The sequence below is a fragment of the Choloepus didactylus genome, chromosome 5 (assembly GCF_015220235.1).
Source record: "Choloepus didactylus isolate mChoDid1 chromosome 5, mChoDid1.pri, whole genome shotgun sequence".
Lineage (NCBI taxonomy): Eukaryota > Metazoa > Chordata > Mammalia > Pilosa > Megalonychidae > Choloepus > Choloepus didactylus.
In genome coordinates, this window is record NC_051311.1 from 158,084,986 (window position 1) to 158,106,749 (window position 21,764).

At 41.2% G+C, this 21,764-nt stretch overlaps 1 protein-coding gene across 3 annotated transcripts in view; it reads left to right on the forward strand.

Moving 5' to 3' along the window:
* Window positions 1-21,476, forward strand: part of GRB10 (growth factor receptor bound protein 10) — a 221,562-nt gene extending 200,086 nt beyond the window's left edge. For all 3 annotated transcript variants that reach the window (XM_037837172.1, XM_037837173.1, XM_037837175.1), the window contains 6 exons: window positions 4,966-5,043; window positions 5,990-6,106; window positions 6,951-7,017; window positions 7,256-7,343; window positions 16,266-16,359; window positions 18,432-21,476. In XM_037837172.1, the coding sequence (XP_037693100.1) occupies window positions 4,966-5,043; window positions 5,990-6,106; window positions 6,951-7,017; window positions 7,256-7,343; window positions 16,266-16,359; window positions 18,432-18,578 (591 nt within the window). In that variant the 3' untranslated portion in view covers window positions 18,579-21,476. The remainder of the gene's footprint in view (window positions 1-4,965; window positions 5,044-5,989; window positions 6,107-6,950; window positions 7,018-7,255; window positions 7,344-16,265; window positions 16,360-18,431) is intronic.
* Window positions 21,477-21,764: the final 288 nt, after the last annotated feature.

Sequence of the window (21,764 nt, forward strand, 5' to 3'; positions counted from 1 at the left end):
TGCTTTACATGAAGCTAATTGTATTCATGGTAAAGCTGTGTCCTTTTTACTGTGTTAATGTTAAAATACCCTTCATTTTGTAAAATATTGTAGATATCAAATGGTGGGTGATTGTTCATTTTGGTGTGTGTATATGTAGATCATGTTCCTTGGCAAATGAGTTGCCAGTCTTACATCATTCGAAACCAGTTGTTTTTTCTTTCAAAAATTGTATTCCTTTGTAAAATCTTAAAGTATATTCCTTTGTAAAATCTTAAATTGTGAAGAAAGCAATGATTTAGACCTTTCCTTTCACTCTCTTCCCTGCAAAATGATGTCTAAAGTCATATGGTTCTCAAATTCCGTTCTTTGTAGAATTCTTTTTTTTCCCTATACATCTTTTATAATTTCCCAATTTGTAAAACAGATGGAAAAGATGAACAAATAATACAATCAGATTATTCCTAAGTAGAAAGCAATCCCCAATCACGTGGCTTGCTTGTCTCTGCCCTCGGTAGCCCCAGGCTGACATAGCGGCCACCGTCTTGTATGTTGGCAGACTCTGCCGTGACAGAAAAAAAAGGAGCATAGGAAGGTTGCTCATCTCCAGCTAAATGCCTGAGCCTGAGGGTGACGAGTGTCACTTCTACCCACACTGTACCCAGTGACAAGGGGCCCAGGAATTATAGTCCCACTGCTTGATTTGGAGACCGAGAGACAGAAATACTCACCCAACAGACACAGTTACCACCACACAGCACCTCACATGTTTATTTACTCAGAAACGTTTCACCATTTGCTGAATTTCTGAAGTGCGTCCATGCAAGGTAGTTTGAAAACCCAGGGCTACCCGTTCCCTCCTGCCTCCTCCTCCCCCTGCTGGCCGATTCGGTGCATTAGCAGGCTTTTCAACCATGCTGCAGGAATTACAAAATCAAACTTTTCTCTTGTATACTGGCAGACAGAAACAAGGGGAAATACATTTTCTCCCCAAAATATATCAAGATAGGAATGAGGGGAGTTCCATTAAAACCAGTCATTTTAAAGATGAAGAAAGTGGAGGCATAGTATGCATATCCACCTGCTATTATATTTTGAAATAAAGATGAAATGGATATTCCTTGCAAGAACAGAAAAACCTTGAAGTTGAAAATTGTGGAAGAATTGGGCCTTGTTTTTTAAAAAGTGAGTTTTGCTAAACTATAGGAGTATTTACTCTCTGTGCTGCGTGACCTGTGATAGAACCTGGAATACCACCGCCAGCCAAGGCTTTGCTCACACACACCTGCTATCCTTCAAGAACCTGCCCAGATGTGGCCTTGCGAGTGAAGACTTATCCCTCACCATCCAGATAATTACGATCCCCTCTCCTTTAATATCTGTACTACTAACAGCACTTACTTGGACTGTATATGCGTCTCCTACAAGATGCTAACTGCCTCAGTTAGAAAGTATGTCCTAAATTCATTTTGTATGTTTGGAGGTGCCCAAAACCTACCACTAAACAGGCTCCCCAAGTCATTCTTCTTCCCTGACTGTAAACCATGATAAAGGTGGCACAAAGAAATAAACTTGCATGCCATCTCGTTTCAGAATAGAAATGTAAAAGGGTTCATTAAAAGATACGATAAAGGAATTTGGCATTTTATTAGAAGTGTGGGGTGTTGTGATCAGTCAGATACCATTGCAGGAATGAAAAGCAGGAAACATCAAAAGGAAGCTATTACAACACAATAGATAAATGGCAACGTAGAACCCTTCTGTTAGAGTATTGTTTTACATAGTGAAAAATTGTGAAAGCTTTTCATTAGACCCTGAAGCTCAATCCCATTTGTGATTTTAAACTCTTAACCTAATGTACAGAAAGGATGTTTCTTAACACACAAATATTGACTATGTACAGTCAACAGTTAGCACTAGATGTGGGACCGTCTCTCTAGTCCTGTTATAGACAGAAGCAAAACAGCACCCATCACCTTTTTTTCTTTATTGATACCCATTTTTTTCTTTATTGATATACATTTGATATCAATAAGAAATGAGAAATATCTATTGCAAAAGAAGGGAAAATTATCTCTGTATCATAATTTCTTCTTTTGAAGCAATACAAGAAAATATAAAGGAAAAGACATTGATTGGGCTATGAACATTTCTTTAAAACCAACACAACTAGATAAAAAGGAAAATAAAATGTTAAGGTCATTTATACTACATCTGATAAACAAAGGGTTACTGTCTAAACAATATAAAGAGCTTATGCAAAAAAAACTACCACTACAAAGCCCCACCCCCACCCCCAGCGAACGTAAATGGACGAGAGCATGGATTCATAGTTGTGAAGCTCAGAAAATAAACACAAATGAAAACCATTGAACTTCTCTAGGAAAGGAGAAATAAATTTAAAAAATACAATGCAAATAAGGTAGCCATTTTTTATCTACTTAAAGAGACACAAAACAGTTAATGGGTTAAGGATGAAAAAACAAGAAAATTAGAAAATATTTTGAACTGAATGAATATAAAAACACAACATAAAATAACTGCAACTAAAGTAAAGCTTAAGCAAATTTTTAGTTTTGTATGAAAAGGCTTAAAATCAATGACCTTTAAGTATCCTTTTCAAAATACTGTTAAAAAGTCATGAAATTAAAACCAAAGAAAGAGTAAAGAAGGGAAAAAACTAATTCACATATACACAATTTATATGCACCTAATAACACAGCTTTAAAATTATAAAGCATAGCTGTAAAACTAAAATGATAAACAGGAAAATCACAGTCATAGGGGAGATTTAAAGCTAGCTCTCAGAAACAAGGACATAGAAAACCTGAACAAACGGATTAAATTTTACCATATGTATACATACACATATATATACATACATATGTTAAGCTCACACATATAGATATGTTATTAGGTGCACATAAATTTAGAATATTCATATCTTCCTAATACATTGATCTTATTCTTTTGTCATTATGAGATGATAAAATATGTCTAATAGTGCTTCATATTTTAAAGTCTAATTTGTCTGATATATAATGTATAGCTACCTCAGCTTTGTTTCGATTAGTGTTTTCATGATTTTTCTTTTTCTTTTTTCTACCTTACTAAGTATTTAGGGTATGTCTCTTAAAAGCATACTACAATTGGTTTTTGTTTTCTGTTTTTACTTTAGTGTAATTATCTTTCAGTTAGAATGTTTATTGTGATTTAGTTATGTCATTTAATGTTATAATTAATAGTATTTGTGTTTGAATATACCATTTGCTATTTATTTTCAATTTGTCCCATCTACCCTGTATTCCCTTCCCCCTCCCCTCCCCTTCCCCTCCCCTCTTTGCCACCCCCAGCTAAGTCAAGTATTCTTATTTATATTTTTCCCCTCTGTTGATCTATTGCTTATTCATTTTTTATTATGCTTTAGTGGTTACCCTAACTTATTAAACATCTTTAACTTATTAAAATTTAATAGAAATTAGTACTTTTACCACTTCAAGGCCAAAATAAGGACCCTTTGACTCCATTTATCCCATCACCCCTTTTCAATTATTTTAGCATGTATTTCAATTCTCTTAAGTGTCTAAACCTCTTAAGACATATATTGTTACTTTTGTATACTTAATTTTTATTTTAATTACTACATATTTGCACTTTATTCATTCCTGAATTTCCATTCTTCTCTCTGGAACCAGAGGAACTCCACTTAGCAGTTCTTGTGTGTGGACCTGCTGGCAATAAAATCCTCTCAATTTTTGTTTGTCTGCTAGTCTTTTTTATTTCACCTCCATTACTGAAGGATCTGTTTACTGGTTACAGAATCCTGAGTTGGCGGTTATTTCCTTCTGCATTTTCGTGCACTGCATTGTCTTCTAGCCCTCATCATTTATGTTTTTTGGATTTTTTGTTTTTTTAAATTCAGCTGTCCATCTTCTATTTGTGCCTGTGGAAGTGATGTATGTTTTTCTCTGGTTGCCTTTAACCTTTTCTTTTGTCTCTTTTTTAGCAGTCTTGCTATAATGTTCCTGGATGTGTGTTTCTTTCTATCTGTCTTACTCCATGAATCTGTAGCTTGGTATCTGTTTTTCAATTTTGGTAATTGAAATTCTTGACCATTATCTCCAAGTATATTTCCCCATTCTCACTCTTCTCCTCTCATGGAAGTACAATTATACCTATGTTAGACCTTCATCATATTCTAAAAAAATTTAGAAATAAATAAATGGCTGTAGGACATAAAATTGAAACTGAGTTTACACCCCATGAAGGGAGCTCAAGAAGGAGATACAACCTGCTTGATAACTTTCTTTTCTCTTTCTGACTTTTTCTTTTTTTCTCCTTTTTCTGAGTGGTTTGGGTGGTTAATTTGAGAGTGTAAGTTGGGATGTTGGAAGATACCAAGATTTCACAGAGCCCTTGCTGCTTATTGTCAGAGTAAATAAAGCATGAAGTGCTGCACTGGTTGGGTAGGTGAGGCTGGTGGATAGAATGAGTACTGGCTTTGGAACAGGCCGTGAACGTTCAAACCCTGTCTCCTTACTTTAACATGACCTTTGCTATCTTGCTTCTTTTCCTTGTGCTTCAGTTCACGTATCTATGAAATGGGGATAATAATAGTACAAATCTCATAAACTGGAGAGAATTAAATGATGTAACACAGAACACTTAGAAGAGTACTTGGCCCCTAGCAATACTCAGTAAAGTGAACTGTGGTTCTCAGTCTTACAGTTATTATGTCTTATTGCCGTCCTTGTTCCCTCCCCACATTCCAAAATCAGTCAGTCAGGGTCTTGTGTGGAGTGACAGTAGCAGCAGGGCTGAGAGAAGCATGCTGTATTGGATGTTTGTCCTGCAGTTCACAGAAGCTGTTAGCAGGCTTTTTGTGCTGTATTTGGCATTGCCACTTGCTGTCATGAGGTTTGCCACATTCTGAGGCTTTGGGGGTTCACAACGCACTGGTGACTGACTCAGGCCTTTCTCTTTCAGTATGGAATGCTCCTCTACCAGAATTACAGAATCCCTCAGCAGAGGAAAGCCTTGCTCTCCCCCTTCTCAACGCCAGTGGTAAGTAAAGGGGTTCTTTTCAGAATTCAGGTTTCCTTTCAGCTGCATGAGGATGTGTTCTGAGCACCATGTTTCAGCCTGGGGAGCCAAGAGAAGTTCCAGAAACATATGCGTTTCAGGAAAACCAGGATGTACCACAAAAGCTCATTTTCTAGGATAATGATTTTGTAGTCTCAGTAGTGTAACCACAGGAGGAGTAAATTCCTCTCCCATCCTTCTCCCCACCCCTGCATCTCCCCCTCAAGGTCCCTTAGGTAGCTGGCTCCATTTAAACCCTCGAAGAACATGAACAGCACCTTTCAGCTCTACTGAAGAACTGCTTTACCTGGCTTTGGCTTCTGTTCCTTTTAACTCATGGGTGCTGTTGGCCCTTACACTGAAGTCATTCTCTGCTGAGAATTTAGAGATTTTGTGGACTCTTTGTATTTTCAGGACTTACTTTGCTGCTCAAAGATGCAGACACAGTTCATCCTCTCCAAGTAGGGTCTTCAAAATCCCTGTGAGGTGTCAGATTATGCCCCAGAAAGAGTCCCAGTACTTCCCTGAACTAACATCCCTCAGGGGATGGCTTAGTGGCTAGAGTCCTGGGCTCACCCTTGGTGTTTCCTGTCTTGTGTTTTAGCGTAGGGTAGGCAGCTTGTTCAAGACTTTATGGCCCCAGTCCTACCAGCCCCAGCTGGCCTAAGCAGCAGCCTTCAAGTACCACGAGAGGATTGGAACATTTCTTGTTCTTCTTAAGAAAAATAAATGCCATTTTCTACTCACTGAATTTTCATCCTTACGCCAGTGAAATTTCAACTAGGGGTGTTTGGAGGAGGTGGGAGAGGTATTCCCTTTCACCCTCTCGGGACCATCCGTCCTTGTGATTGTTTCACACCAGGATTCCCTGTGCACTGTTATGGTTCGTTTTCCTGCCTTTTAAGGAAGCGTGGCCTTTATTTTCCAGCGCAGTGTCTCTGAGAACTCTCTCGTGGCAATGGATTTTTCTGGGCAAACAGGAAGAGTGATAGAGAATCCAGCAGAGGCTGAGAGTGCAGCCCTAGAAGAGGGCCATGCCTGGAGGGTAAGGCCATTGCCCTGGGTCCGTATGGGCGTCCCCACTGCTTGGGTCTTCTCCCGGAAGAACGGTTCTGTGGGTGTTGGCCAGGAGATGAGGGGCCAAGGGGTGGAGGGGCCTTGAGTTCTCAACTGCAAGAGGCAGCATGTACTTCTGGGCTCCTCCACATTCCAGGGCCCTGTGGCCTCCGTGGCTCATGTCCAATTTCTGCTGAGGTGTCCGTCAGTTGGTGGAGCGGACAGGGTACAGACCTTACAATTAGGCCGAAAAGCCCTGACACCACGGCCCTAGACAGTCATTTCACTCCTGAGGCTCAAGGTGTTAATCTCCATATGGGAAGAACATCAACCAACTTTTCAAGTGTTTTTGAGATTTCAAGACCATGTACACAATGTGAGCCTGGAGCTCTGGCTTGTAAAGCATTCCCTGAACTTCAGCTTTGGGTCCGTAGGAAATGGGGAGCCTCTGGAGCACAGGGATTCCGCTGAGCAGTGTTGGGAGAACTGCTCGAGTTTAGCAGTTGGCTCATGTTCTCTCCTACGTTATCTGGATTCTCTTGGCATTTTCATTGTGTACTTTCTGTGTGAGAAACAAGAGTCTCTACTTGACGACTTGGATAGCTAGAAGTACACCCGGTGGGGGGTGTTTTTGGTTTTGTTCTTAACAGCTGTGCCCCACAAGCTTTTTCTTTTCAGTGATCGGTTAGGGGCTTCAAGCAGCTTTCATTCTGTGGGCAAAGAGCCACTGTTATCCTGGCCGAGCCCCCAGCCCCAAGGTTTTCTGTAAAGGGTGACCTGTTAGCCATGTCCATCTGTTGTCTTCCGTGCTAACCTGGGGATTTCTTTTGCAGAAGCGAAGCACGCGGATGAATGTCCTAGGTAGCCAAAGTCCCCTCCACCCTTCTACCCTAAGCACAGGTAAACATGGCACGTTGGTCTGATATTTTGGTTCGTAAAGAAAATAAACCAGCTCTGCCCCCTCCCTCTGTGTCCTTGGAAAGCCTGACAAGGTTATCCCTTCCCTGTGTGCACCCACGAAACGTGGACTGGTGGGAATTAAGGGGCTGCGAGTTTATCAAGAGTTGTTTGTACTTTTAAGAAAGCAGCTCTGTGGAGGTACCAAGACCCTAACCTCCCTTTTCCTTCCCCCCAACAGTGATTCACAGGACACAACACTGGTTCCACGGCAGGATTTCCAGGGAGGAATCACACAGGATCATTAAACAGCAAGGACTTGTGGATGGGTAAGGAAATAACCACCAATGAGAGCGATCCGTTTTTGAGGTTTCATTTGCTGGATATTTATTCTGTTTAATTCTTCAGAGCATCCTTACATGGTAGGCAGTAATTTCATCCTTATTTTAAAGAGGAGCAAATGTAGGCCTGGAGGATTAAGTGTTATATACGGATTGCACAGCTAGAAGTGGCCAAAGGGCAGCTCCATCCAATTCCATCCATAGTTTTATCTCTAATTATCCTGTACTTCTTTGATGACATCAGACCAAGAATACAAGCTACTTATTTTTACTTAATAAAGCAGTGTTGGTAAATTATATATATATTTGCCTGCACCTTTTGATTTATGCATTACTGTATCTATCAGTGAGCTCTTGCTGAGAACAAACTACCCCAAACCTTAATGGCTTAAAACAACCAAGCTACATTCTTTTTCACAAGTCTTAGGGTTAGTTGGGTGACTCTTCTCAAGGGGGCCAGCTCAGCTGAGGCTGCACAATCTTGGCTGGCTTCCCTCATGTGTCTTGTTGATGTGTTGACTGTTGGTGGCTTTGGTGAGGAAGTGACTGGGCCCCATGTTTCCAGCAGGCTGGTTTGGGATTATTCCCCTGGGGACACTTGCAGGCTCCCCAGGAGCAGCAAGAGAAGTCAAACCCCAGTACATAAACACTTCTCAAGTCTCTGTTTGCATCACATTTGCTAATATCCCATTGGCCAAAGAAAATCTTGTAGCTAACCACTATCACTACAGGAGGAAACTACCCAAGGCCATGGATACAGGGAAGTGGGATTTATTGGGAGCCATTACTACAGTAATGAGGCAGTAATGATACCCTCTGGCTTTCCTTTCGGAGTTAGATGCCCTGGCCCCTTCCCTGTCAAAGCTGTCTCTGCTCAAAAAACAGGTTCTTGGAAGTTCTTGAGCTCAAAGAGCAATCCTTTTGTCTTCCATTTAAAATGATTTTATTATGGAAAATTTCTAATTTACATAATAGAGAATAGTATAATGATGGTGCACTTAACACATTATCTGGCAAGGATTTGCAAATCTTATTTCATCTATTCCCCTTGTAATTTTTTTTTTTCTTTTCTTCCTTCTGTTGGGAGTATTTTAAAGGAGATTCCAGACATCTCCAATTTTCCCCAGTAAATGTATTTCAGTGTGTCTCAAAAATTTGAGGATGTCTTTCTTTTGACATACCTACAATATCATTATACCATATCTTTACAACGTAAACTAGAATGCCTTAGTATCATCTAAAATCCAGTCCATGTTCAAAATCCAGTCCATGTTCAAATTTCTCCAACTGTTGCCTAAGAAGTGTTCTTTTAAATTCAGTTTGTTTAAATCAGGATCCACAAACTGCAACTGGTTGATACATATATTCAGTCCCCTTTAATGTAATAGTCTCTCTCACACCCTGTTTTCTTTTTTAATTTTTTAAAACTTTTTTTCATATATTTTGTTTGTTGATGAAATGGGTCCTTTGCCTTGAAGGATATCCCACATTCTTTATTTGGCTGATTGCATCCTTGAGGTTTCTTTTAACATGTTCCTCTGCCCCTTCCCCCCACTCCCCACCTTATTTTCTATAAACTGGTGGGTAGAGGCTTGATTAGCTTCAGATTCATTCCTTTGGTGGGAGGACTTCAGAGATGCGGCTGTGCTCTTTCCTTGCATCAAGTTGAGAAGCACATAAAGTCTGGTTCCCCTTCTTGTAGTGATGTTAAAGATTGCTCTGTGGGTTCAGGGGTTGTTGGCCTGACCCTGCCTTTATCCAGTTCCCTGTCCCCATTGCCCTCATGGTTTTAATTAATAGCCACTGGTGATCTTGCCCAGGTTTGGTAAATTTGATTAGAGATTACAAAATAACCATTTTCTGATTCTCTCATTCCCTTATTTATGAGCTGAAAAATTTCCCTCATCACATATCTAGTTTCTTGAAATACAGTCCATACAGAAAAGGCAGCTAAATGCTTGATTCTTCTTGTCAATTGCCTGCATAATAAGTTGGAGCTCCGTCATCTTCCACTAGAGACAAATGGGGTTGGTTGGTTTGCTTCTTAACCATCGTTGTGAACTCATAAATTTTATGTGTTTGGTTTATTTCAATTAAAAAGTTATTCTTCTTGATGCTTAATTTGACTCCTCTTGGGCCAGTAGAGGTGCTTCCAAGTTGGCCCCTTTTTAGTCCTTTTGACTAAGAATGTTTGACTTCAGGTAAAACAAGATGGATATGGCTCACGTGGTTCACTTCACGTAGGAGTCCTGAGTCTTTTTAGTGGAAGATGGTATTTGGGAAGCACAATCTGTAGGTCTTTACAGTGCACAGAAAAATAAATCATGGGTTCACAATGATAATTGCAAATCCAAATTTAAGATGATAGGATTTTACTACTTTGATTTTATTGCATCTTTCTCTGAAAATCTTGATTCCTAATGACATTAACCTAATTGCTTTATCCTACCATATGTGTGTGTGTGTTTGTGTGTAAAAAACAGTTGGAAAATACCTATACTGATATTACTGCTAGCAATAAAATTACTGAAGTCAGGGTGTGATATATTTGCAGTTCCTTTAATCCTTAAGGAATATTTGCATTAGGCAGGATATTTTAAAATACCGTGATTAAAGTCACATGAAATAACTCTTCTTTGTTGTCCTGTCACCAAACTGTTAGCAAGTCAAGTTCATTTGTTTTCAGTTTTGGGGAGTGGATTGGATTTATTTTCCTTGTGGGTTCAATGCTGCTTTTTAAATGATACAAATCATTTCCATGACTCCAAAGTCAAAACTACAAAATAAGGCACACTCCCTATCTGCCCCACTCTTTGCCCCCATTTGGTAGCCATTTTTATTCATTTTCATTTATCCTTGCATTGTTTCTTTTGAAAGATGTAGGTAAAACACGCTTGTTTTCATATGCTGTCCTTCCTTAAGCAAAAGCTGGCAGGCTGTAATTGCTGTGTCCCCTCTTCCACTTGACGCAGTGCCTGGAGCCACGTTCCACAGCAGTGGACGGAGCTCTCCCTCATTTCCTTTTCAGCTGCCATGTTCTCTATGATGTAGACAGAACATCATTTTTTCAATCAGTGCTCTGTGGAAGGACATTTGGGTTGTTTCCAGGCTTATGTTGTGTTAGGACAAACAGTGCTACATCATTTCATTTCTTTGCTGGTGAATTCTTAGAAGTGGGAGTATTAGGTAGAAGGCACATGCTTATGCAATATTGTAAGATCTCGCCAGATCACTCTCTGGACCGTTGGTACCACATGGTAGTCCCACCAGAAGTTTACAAAAGTGACTGTTTTCCCACGGTCTCTTTAGAGAGAGGGTAGGCACGTGGCTGGATTTGGGCCAGTCTGATATTATAGCTGTGATTTGCGTTTCTCTCATGCAAATGAGGAGGCTGAGCCTCTTGCCATATGCTTAAGGGCCATGTATGTTTCTTTTCCATTTTGCAATTCTGAAGTCTTTATATATTTTGCCATTTTTCAAAGCAGTTTCTTAAAGTTGCAAATACTTTTTCCCAGTTGGTCATCTGTGCTTTAGCTCTGCTTGTGGTATTTGGTTAGCAAAAGGTTTTTTTAAATAAATTTTGTGGGTTACATTTATCTTTTCTATCCCGTATCCTTCTGGATCTTTGAGTCAAAGTCACATAAGCTTTTCCCACTACTAGATTATAAAAGAGTGTATTCATGGTATCATCTAATATTTGACATCATTTCTTTCCTTCCTTCTTCCTTCTCCCCTTCTTTCTCTTTCTATATTTCTTTCTCCCTTCTTCCCTTTCTCCCTTCTTTCCTTTTTTATTATTATTTTTTTTAATGTTTTTGGTTTGCTTTTAGTTTTTTTTTGCTTAGATCTCATATACGTTCAGAATTTATTTATCCTGGTAAACTGTAAGGAATGGATCTAATTTTATTTTGTTGCCCATGAGGCAATAAAATTGTCCCCCAACTACTTATTTAAGATGTCCCTTTTATCATAGATCAATACCTTTAAAGCATTAGAAATGACCCCTAATTATTAAAAATTGTGTTTCTCCTCTGAAGTTTCTAGCATGTTTGGGGGAGAAAAGCCTAACATTTGATACTTGTCCTTCAGGAGCATCCTTTGAGTTTGTGTGTGTGCCCCTGGGGCTTCTTATACAGACCAGTTTCCAGCTTCCAGCCCTGATCTGCATTAAATGTGAGCCTCCCAGTGTCTAGGGATGTTACTGTTAACTATATTGCCTGTGGAATTAATTTTAAGAAAGCTGAGCTGGTTAGCTTGGCAGTTGCTTGGAAAAGTGAAGGTTCCACCATAGACTGAACCTGTCGCTGCGGTCGCTGAGCGTGCCTTCCAGGGGCCAGGGCCATGGCGATGGCATCTGAATCCTGCAAGTGGGACATGTTGAAATTCAGGAAGGTAGGCATGGGACACATACATTTTGGAGAAGCTTCCCAAGTGGTTCTGAGATCAGTTCCCACCTCAGCTCCGCTGTTACTAGATACCAGGAGGGTGGGAGAGCCTGGGCTGGGTGAAATCAGCACAGTTCAGACCAGTGAATTATGGTTCAGCTCATTTTTTTTAAAACTATATTTGTCTTTAAACTTTTCCTGGAGTGGAATCCCAGCTGGTCAGATTTTTTAAGACTTTTGTCTCAAGGGCAGAAAGGTAAGGAGATACGACCATCACCTCTCACCTCACCCCCTCACCCCCAAAATAAACCCTCCTGGGTGGTATCTGCCTCTTGCATTAGCAGCAGTTTCCCTCTGTCCTCCCTGGAGCCTCTAAGGTTACCACTGTCATTTCAAATGTTGTGCCTCAGGAGCGCCAGAAAACCAGAAACAAAAGGACCGGGACTGGAACCAGGAGTCAGGACAGTAGTGCCACATCTTCTGCGGATCCCTGTGTTTAGGGAGGAAATATGTTTGGAAAACAAGGCAAATGAAATAATTTTTAATCTCTACTGAACCCTGCAGAGGTACTAAGGGCAAGCCAATGTAGAATCAAACGACACAAAGAAAACAACTGTGAAAGATGGTATGAAAATGACAGATTTCATAAAAACAGTATTTCCTATAGCTTTAGCCTCGTTATATATGGAGTTAGAAAGAGAAAGAGGGGCAGGAAAGAAAGGGACATCAGAGCCTTGAATAAACCTGAGGGGGGGGGGCAGGTCTTTGAAATCCCCAGTATCTAGTGCAGACGACTGTGAGCGTGAACTCACGTGTATGAACGCAGGTGTGCGTGCTCGTGTTCGTGTCTGTGTGTGTGTGTCTGAGTGTGTGGACATACACATCCCACTATCCCTGAAGGCATTTCTGCTTCTCATCTTGCTGGCTACAACCCATCCCAGAACCCAGGGCACAGACACAGCTCCATGTTCTCTCTGCTGTGAGTCCTCGGTGGCCCGTTGTCATCACTAGAGGACATGTGGCCATATTCCTTGCAATCCCCCCCACTCTCGGGTTCTGCCCCACTACCCTCTTTGCCTGTGCCTGCCGGCCTCTTTGCATGCCAGGCCTCTCCACTTGTTGGAAGGAAACTTCCTTACCAAGATTTAAGTTCTTGGTAGCTTTTGCTTTCCCCACAGGCAGAGATGGGGGTTCCGTCCCTGGGGTTAGCACAGCAAGCACTTTATAGGAACTGTAGTGGCATCCACCATACCATGAAGGAATGCCTCAACCATACCTGTTTCCCTGCTGGCCTGAGGGGGGCTCCTCCAGGATGTGTAGTGGTGGCATGTTCTTGGGAAGGTTGCTTAACTTGTCTGTGCCCCTCATCTTCTTGTAAAATGAGGATAAGTGAGGAGAGTGCTGTGAGGACTAAATGAGTTAGGAGTGAAACACCTTCAACAGTGCCTCACTTGTGAACACTAGTTATAGGGTTACTCTTGTTGCTGTTAGGACCTGCCACAAGCAATTTGTCATTCTTTGATGGATGAACTAATGAACACACTAAAAAGAGTCCTTAATAAGGTGAGAACATGTCCTGGTACTTGCCACTTTCCTTTTGGGATCACGTTCACCACTCGGTATGCTGGATCACATTCCTTGTCATGCTTACTTGACCTTTGCACTCTATCCTCCTCTTGTCAGTTCATGGGTTCTGCGGTGTCCTGGGTGTGACCATTATTATTTCAAGCTACCATCCAAGTGCTGGAGTGCAAAGCACTTTATACGCAATAACCGTGATCTTCCAAACTGTTCTGCAAGAGAGGTGCCGTTCCTCTTTTGCAGGTGAAGAAACCGAGGCTGAGGTGGCAGTTTGCCCATGATCAGGAAGCCAGTAAATGGCAAATCCAGGATTCTTGCTGCCTCCTAAGCCATGCTCTTTTCATTCCTCTAGGCTGTTCATTTTAGGAAGCATTTCAGATAGATGACCTTCAGGTACCACCTGTAAACTCTCAGCCTTTGGGGTAGCCTCAAGATGTCCAGGCCCTAACTCCAAGAGACAGGTGGTGACAGATGGTGCACTGCCAAGCAATTAATAAATGAGAAAGGGGCAGTGCTAGCTTTTTCTGTGTGTGCATCTCAGGTCCCACAAACCTCTGGGTTTCTGCTAGTAATAATTGTTTATTTGGAATGAAATAACTTTGAGAAAAGAAAAGGGAGCTTTGAGGTAGAGAGAAGGAAGAACTTGGCTTGCATGTCTGCCTAGAGGAGGAATAGGACCTTCTTGCGACTTCAGCTTTTCTGCTATGGGACACATCTCACTCCTGGGTCCATAATTTTAACTTTGACTCTTCCAAACTGCCAGATGGTATTTACCAGTTTATTCTGAAGAACATGGGTCCTGTAAAATGCTGTGGAAAGGGATGTAGGGTCAGGTAGGTTTGGAAAGTACTATAGCCTCCTTTGGAGGGTCACAAAGAATATTAACATTTTAAAGGCTCTGGGAAATCCTGTAGTAAAATCTTTTTTTTTTTTTTTTAAGTGTAGGGTTTTCTAATCTTTAACTGTTTTACTTTTTAACATACAACCTTGAAACTTATGGCTTAGCTGATTCCTGAACTTTGATTTCTTATACCTTTAAAGAATGTTTTTCTCAGTCCATTTCTTATTTGTAATTTGGGTTAGGACTATAGGGCTTATATCCCTTCCTTTCTTATCAGCTGATTCCAGATTTTTTCTTATAAAAGCAGTGATGTTATGCTTCTTTGTGATTTTCTAATTTTGGAAATTTTGAAATAATTTTAAGATTATAGAAAAGTTACAAGAATAATACATTGAACTCCTATATACCTTTTACCCAGATACCCCAGTTGCTAATGTTAGAGCACATTTGCTTTATCATTCTCTCTCTCTATTTTTTTTCTGAACATTTGAAAGTAAGTTGTGACACAATGCCCATTTAACCTCAATTATTTCAGTATATATTTTCTAAAAACCAGGACTTATATTACATTAACCACAGTACAATTTTGAAAATCAGGAAAATAACATGGATATTAGCCAATATACACATCTACTCAAATTTTACCAGTTGTCCTAATTACATTCTTTATAGCAAAAGAAAATAAACTATCTTACTCCTAAATGCAATCCTAAATCTAGTGTGTCTTCTTAGTCTCCTTTTCCTCAGTCTTCCCTTATCCTTCATAATCTTGACATGTTTCATGAGTACAGGCACTTATTATAGAGTGTCCCTGAGGGTGAACCAGTCTGTGTCCTCGTGATTAGATTCAGGGTATGCATTTTTGGCAGGAACACCCCAGACGTGATGTTGTTTGTGTCCTCTTCAGTGCTTCACATCAGGAGGCACTTGTCTTGATTTTCCAGGGCTGCTGTAAGAAATACCACACACTGCTTGGTTTGAATAACAGGAATTTATTTTCTCATAGTTTTGGAGGCTAGAAGTCCAAATTCAAGGAATCCGCAGGCCATGCTTTCTCCATGTAGCGTTCTGGTGGCGACTTGCTGGCAATCCTAACTCAGCCTCTGCCTGTGGCACGTGGCCATCTTGCCGCCTCCTCTCTCCTCCTGTGGCTTCTACTTCTGCTCTGTTGTCTGTCTTTGTCTAGATTTCCTCTCCCTCTAAGGACTCTTAGCAGGCCCATCATGACTCAGTTTGACCTCATCTTAGTGGGATCTTTGTTTACAGATGAGTTCACGTCCACAGGACTGGGGGTTAGGATTTGAACATGTCTTGTGGGGAACGTGATTCAGTTGCCAGCAGCAGTCAGTGTTGCCTTGTCTCATTACTGGTGATGTTAATTGCACACCTGGTGAGGATGGTATCTGCCAGTTTCTCCACTGAAAACTTACAGTAGGGAGTACTGTTGGGGAGACATTTTGAGACCATGAGATTATTCTGTTTCTCATCAAGCTCCTAGTTTTAGCATCCATTGAAGGTCTTTTCCTTAATCAATTTTTACTATGGTGATTGCCAAGTAGTGATTTCCTAATCTGTCAGTCCTTCTGTATATACTTAGATGGTGTTCTGCTTTAAGGAAGAGCTTTTCCTTCTACCCTATTAATTTGATCATTTATTTACTATACCAAAATGGATTTGTGGATTCCAGTTTATTTTAGTGGGTTATAATCCATTACTTCTGTTTCTTTTGATGCCCAGATTTGGCCAGTGGGAGCCGCTTCAAGCTGCCTCCTATGTCCTTTTGCCATGTTCCCATCATTCATTAAGCACTTACTTTCTTGCCCAAGATGTTCCAGGTTCATCTTATACTTTCCATGTTTCAGTCCTGGAGTCAGCCATATCTCCAAGGAGACATGGAGAAAGGCATTTAGAAACTGGGTTCGGTATACCATGGCTACTAACGCGTCATTGCTTCATGCGTGTGTTATCAGACAGAATTAGGAAGTATGTGTATAGGTGTGTGCATATGCACACACACACACATACACAGATACTGAATAAATATATATCACTCTAAAGGTTTTTAAATTGTAAATAGTAAGCTGATTCTTTTCCACTCCACAGGCTTTTTCTCCTCCGTGACAGCCAGAGTAATCCAAAGGCATTTGTACTTACACTATGTCATCACCAGAAAATAAAAAACTTCCAGATCTTACCTGTAAGTATTGATGCTTCATGCTAATCCTTTTTTTTTTTTTTTTTTGCTTTCTAGTTTCATTTTTAATGCAATTTTGAAGTTATAAACTAACAAATATAAAGACTGTTCCCAGCTTACAGATGAGATACTTATCCAAGAATGTCTTTAGAAGTTTGCTATTGGAAATGGGGACCAGTGTTTCCCTAGAAGTGACATGTTGCACTGAGACCCTCCCACACACCTGTTTAGCCTGGGTCCTGGCCTAACGGAGGAGCAAGGTCAGATGGTAGGTGGAAGCAAAGGCGAGTCACTAAGGAGGCGGCGGCCATGAGCTCATGTAGTAACAAGGACAGGAGTGAGTAGGGTTGTGAAGTAGGTTTGATTGTTGGCCATTTGAATCTAGGAATTGCTGATTTATGCTGGTATGAACCAGGCTACATAGGAAGGTTGTAGAAAAACTGCCTCACAGCTGATGAGAAATTGTATTCCTCATTCCACTTGGGTCTTGGATCAGAAGACAGATTCTACCTTTGGACAATTCCACAAGTATAGTTACAGAATACATGGGTCAACATCAATTTTTTTACAAAGCAATTATGGTTAAATTGTCTAATATGGTTTAACCCTTTTTTGTAATGTACCAAAATCCAAAGTTCAAATTTTAGTTCATGATTTGGGTGTTATATATTAGTGCCTCCAGAATTTACAGTTCATTTGGGGATAAGATATACAAAATTAATATCAAATGTTTTACATAATGAACTAATGCATTCCACATGTAGTAATAACTTTCACAAAGTGTTTCCTATAGAACACAAACTGAAGAGATATTCTGCCAAAAAAGGATGGGCACATACTTTCCTCCCAGAGATTCCCTGTGCACCTTAACAAAGAGAGAGCAGAGGAAGCTTGAAGTCAATAAGCACGCCTGTTTCACTTGGTTGACCCTGGCATTTTGCAAGCTTCCTTGACCCCAGAACTATTAAACTCTCAGTCTCCAGAATCCATGCAATGATAGGAACCCATGGACTAGTGAAGGGTGAGGGGGACAGCCCTGCTAGTTGTCATTAACCAAAACCCTGGGTTTGAGCCCAGGTTTTGAGGTTCCATGAATGATTACATGTATACATGGGAGTCATCATTCAAGGGCAAGGGCCTCATTCACAATCATTTTTTTTTAATCATGTCATACTATTGATACTGGTATGAAATGGTCAGAGGATAATCTAATTCTCTGAGCCTAAAGTATAAAAATAAAATAAAATGCAAAAGTATTTCATGGTGGACTGAGTATGTAATACCATTCTCCCAAATAATCCTAGCAGTATCAGAAGAGTAACATGGGACTTAAGGCAACAAGATTGGAGCCTCTGTGCTTGAAAACAGGCTGGCTGTGGGGTGGGCTTTTTAGGTCCAGCAGTGTTTGGGGAGGTAAGGAGTGGTTCTAAGTTTACTGAGAGGTTTAAAACAATACAGCATGCCTTTTCCATTCTGCACCATGTTGCAGTGATTGAATTTAAAATTCGAGTTAAAGTAGATGGCAGGAATATAGTTTGAACTCTCCAGGAGATACTGTTTAGTTCCTCACTTTTAATCAAAGTAGTTACCAAACCCCAGGACCTGGGAAAGCTGCTTTACCTTCACCATCTTATTCATCCCTCACCATAATCCAACAGTTGCTTCAGAACTGAGCAAACTGAGCCTCATAGGGTGTAAAGATGTTGCTGAGGCCATACTACAAGAGCCTGTGTCCGGGCATCCTTCGTAGGGCATGCTGTGGGCAGTGATACTTAAAAGTAAACAGGTAATGTAACCTGAGCTGGGGTGCATGTCACAGGTGAGCCAGCTGTGGCCCAGAAGAGCTCACTGGCTCAGCCCGTGGAACTCACCAGCAACTTAGCAGCACACCCAAGGGCAACAGCTGCTCTCCAAACTTCCCATCACAATTTTGTTTTGAGCCCACTCGGCTGACTCCATGTGTGTATATGTAATTAGGAATCCCAACTGTGGGCAAAGCTGCCACTGAATTTGGGCCGTTTCCTTTCCTTGAGGGTTTGGCCGCTAACTTGCGAAGTGTTCTTTTGTCTCTCTAGTGTGAGGACGAGGGACAGATGTTCTTCAGCCTTGACGACGGGAACACTAAGTTCTCTGACCTGATCCAGCTTGTTGACTTTTACCAGCTAAACAAGGGCGTTCTGCCTTGCAAACTCAAGCACCACTGCATCCGCGTGGCCTTATGACCTCAGCTTTGCTCTTGGCTGAAGACTGGAGGAAGTTACACTGGAATGACGGAGAGGTCTGTACGTCCGCTGAGAACACACTTCTGTACCGCACGTTGGGACTCAGCCCGGACAGACATGGGTTCGTTCGGTGCCAGCTGACCAAGATTGACTAGTTTATTGGACCTAGAGATGATTTGCTGCTGAGAACCCAGCAGGATCGCCTCCTTCTCTGCGTTTGCCAAATCAGGCAGGGTATGGAAAACCAAGCGCAAATTGGAGAATAAACTGGAATGATCATCTTGGTTGGGCCACGTAGGAACAAGAACCGAGGAGAAGTAATCGGAATGGACTCTTGCCCTGGAATAATCTTGACAATTAAAACTGATATGTTTACTTTTTTTGTATTGATCACTTTTTTGCACTCCTTTGTTTTCAATATTGTATTCAGCCTCTGTTAGGAGGAGATGGGGCTTTTCAGTTCATACAGGACATACAAACAGCTTCAAGTGGGCAGAATTCAAAGACTTAATGTGGGTCCTCCAGTGTTTCCAGAGGGCTGTTCCCCCCTCTGCAGATGACCACGGTGTGGATTCAGCTCCCAAATAACAAACCACCCCAACCCCGTCCCGGTATACTTGAAAAACTTTTTTTTTAAATAAAAGGTGTCAACTGTGGTAGGCATTTGGCATGTTTTTTGGGGCTCAGACCGCAGGCTGTTAACCATGTCTCTATGCACAGGTGTCCAGTACTTCTGTTATTAACATGTCATGTCCTCCACAGTCTAGGAGACGTTATTTCTCTGGAAGAGTCACTGTCCACAGCAAGCAGGTCTGGCTGGCCTGGCCTCTGATGGAACATAGGCCAGCCTTCCTGAGGCACACCTAGTACCCACAGTCTACCAGCAGTGCCACGGCCTCCGCTGGGGGCACTCAGCCTCACATTTTTCACAGCCTTCAGCCTGTTCTAGAGTGATCACTGCCTTACCGCCCAGCGCGGTGGTGTGAGTCGTTACACAGCTGATCTCCCCCAGGAGATGACAGGGTCTCAACAGAAAATGGCACCTGGTTTGCATCCCACGGTGTCCTGTGGGTTTCCATGGTGATAAAAGGGCACAGACACCACCTGACATTTAAAGGTCTTTGCTTTAGGACCTCCATCCTGCTGTAAACCCCATAAGCCAGTGAATGCCAGGCAGCTAGAGGCTCCTCCACCCCTGGCTTGGGGTCAGAAGTACTTCACCATGATTGTGGACATGGAAGAGTTCTAGTTACGCAACACTTTGCTCCTGGCTCTGGGAGATGAGTCAGATGCTTAGTCCCCTCCGCCCCTGACCTCTAACTCCACCTCCAGTTACCACACTTGTTACCATTTCCCCTTAGCGGAGTTTTGATGTATGAGAGTGGCTATTTACCTTTGATCTCTGCAAAGCAGCAAGGGCTCCCTTGACAAAAAGACTACTGTGGTGAACAAAATGATTTCCTTTTCTGAGATAGAACATTTGACTCTTTGCTCTGAATATATGCTAGCCTAAAACCCACCCTGCTGAAGTGCTCCCGAGGAACAGCATCTACTGGCTCTTCAGCTGTTATGCCGCGTTTAGGACAGACACGTGACAAGCTTCCATAACATGTAACAGCTCTAAGTCAGTCTATGACATAGAAACACTGTATTTTAGTTTTCAGATCATGCTCCAGTATTTTCCATAGTGTGTCTACTTATAAAATTGAAGAATTTTTGGTAAAACGTATTTTTAACCATAAATGCTAAAGTGCATTTTCTTCCTTTTATATCCAGTTAGCCTTTCAGACAGCTGACAAGTAGGTAAGAGCCAAGTTCAGAGCGGGCTCAGGCTTCCACTGAACTTCACTTTAAGGAAGGAGACTTTGGTTATACCATTATTCTTTGTTTCTCTTCAATGGTTTGAAGTAAAACCTTTTCTTTTTTGAACCTTTAGGATTTCTGTTTTCTGTTTACGTAGACAAGTTCCGTTAAGACATAATCTCTCCCTCACACCTCTCTCCAATAGACAGCTAGGATTTGCAGTATTCCATATTTATGTGTTTTATTTAAAGAGATCAAAAGTTTTGACTCTGATTCCAATTTTGTACGTAGATGGTTGACGTGCTCTTTTGTACTTTTCCAGCCTAAGTGAATTGTCAAAGAATGTACACTGCCTTAGCACAGCCACTGCCTTCCTGCAGCCCCTTGCTCACTTGCCTTTGTGCGGGGTAGCTGGGAATTCCACCTGAAAACAAAACAAAACAGGAAAACAAATCCCTCGAGTCTGCTAGCTTCTGGCTCAGCAAACCAAGGGCTGAAGGACATTTCACTTTTATTTTTGTATTTAAACAACATGAATGTAAAGGGGACAGCTCAGGGTTGTTGTGGAGCCTGTTGAATTTTTATCTCTGCCTGTGATTTTGTTTTCTAAGTGAATAATTCATGTAGCAACCTGGACAAAGTTGAGAAGGAAAATGCCAAATGCTTTTGGGATTTAGAGTTTAATAGGCCAGCTCTGTTACATCAGGATTTGGAGTTCCAGAAAGTTCGTTTGTTAAACCTTGAAGAAATATGTGCCTCAGTCTGGATGTTTTGTCTTCTCTTTTCTTCACTCAATACCTAACAGATTGACCAATCAGTGCACCTTTCCAGGGGCGAGACCGGCGCATTGTAGATCGAGTTGTCACGGCGCAAGCTGTAGGGACTGCACAACGGCCCGATGTTTAAAAGATTTCAGGGAATGCAAAAGGTATTAACTTAAAGAGACAAAACCTTTATTCCATGTGCTTTGCTTCATTCTGTACATAAGCTCTTTGGCTCGTGAACCTAATTGTAAACCTTCAGGTATTTTTGTACAAATAAGGGACTGATACTGTTTCTTGTAATTAGAAATAAACATTAATACAGTGTTCTTCATTTTCTATTGCTGGTAATGTCTCTTTCTGTATTTTAAAACATTATGGCTGGTCATCCACCAAACACTTTTGGAAGTGCCTTAGAACAAAAATGTGCTGCCTTCCACTAATTAAAAACCAGCACAAAATGGAGTCGAGAGGTCACTCTGGTGGACATTCTTATGCACTATATAGATAATACCTCTTAGCTTTTAATGTATTGGAATAGCTAGAAGTAAATACCTGAAACTACCAAACTCCAACCCAGCAGTCTGGACTCCTGAAGACAATTTATAATAATGTAGATTAC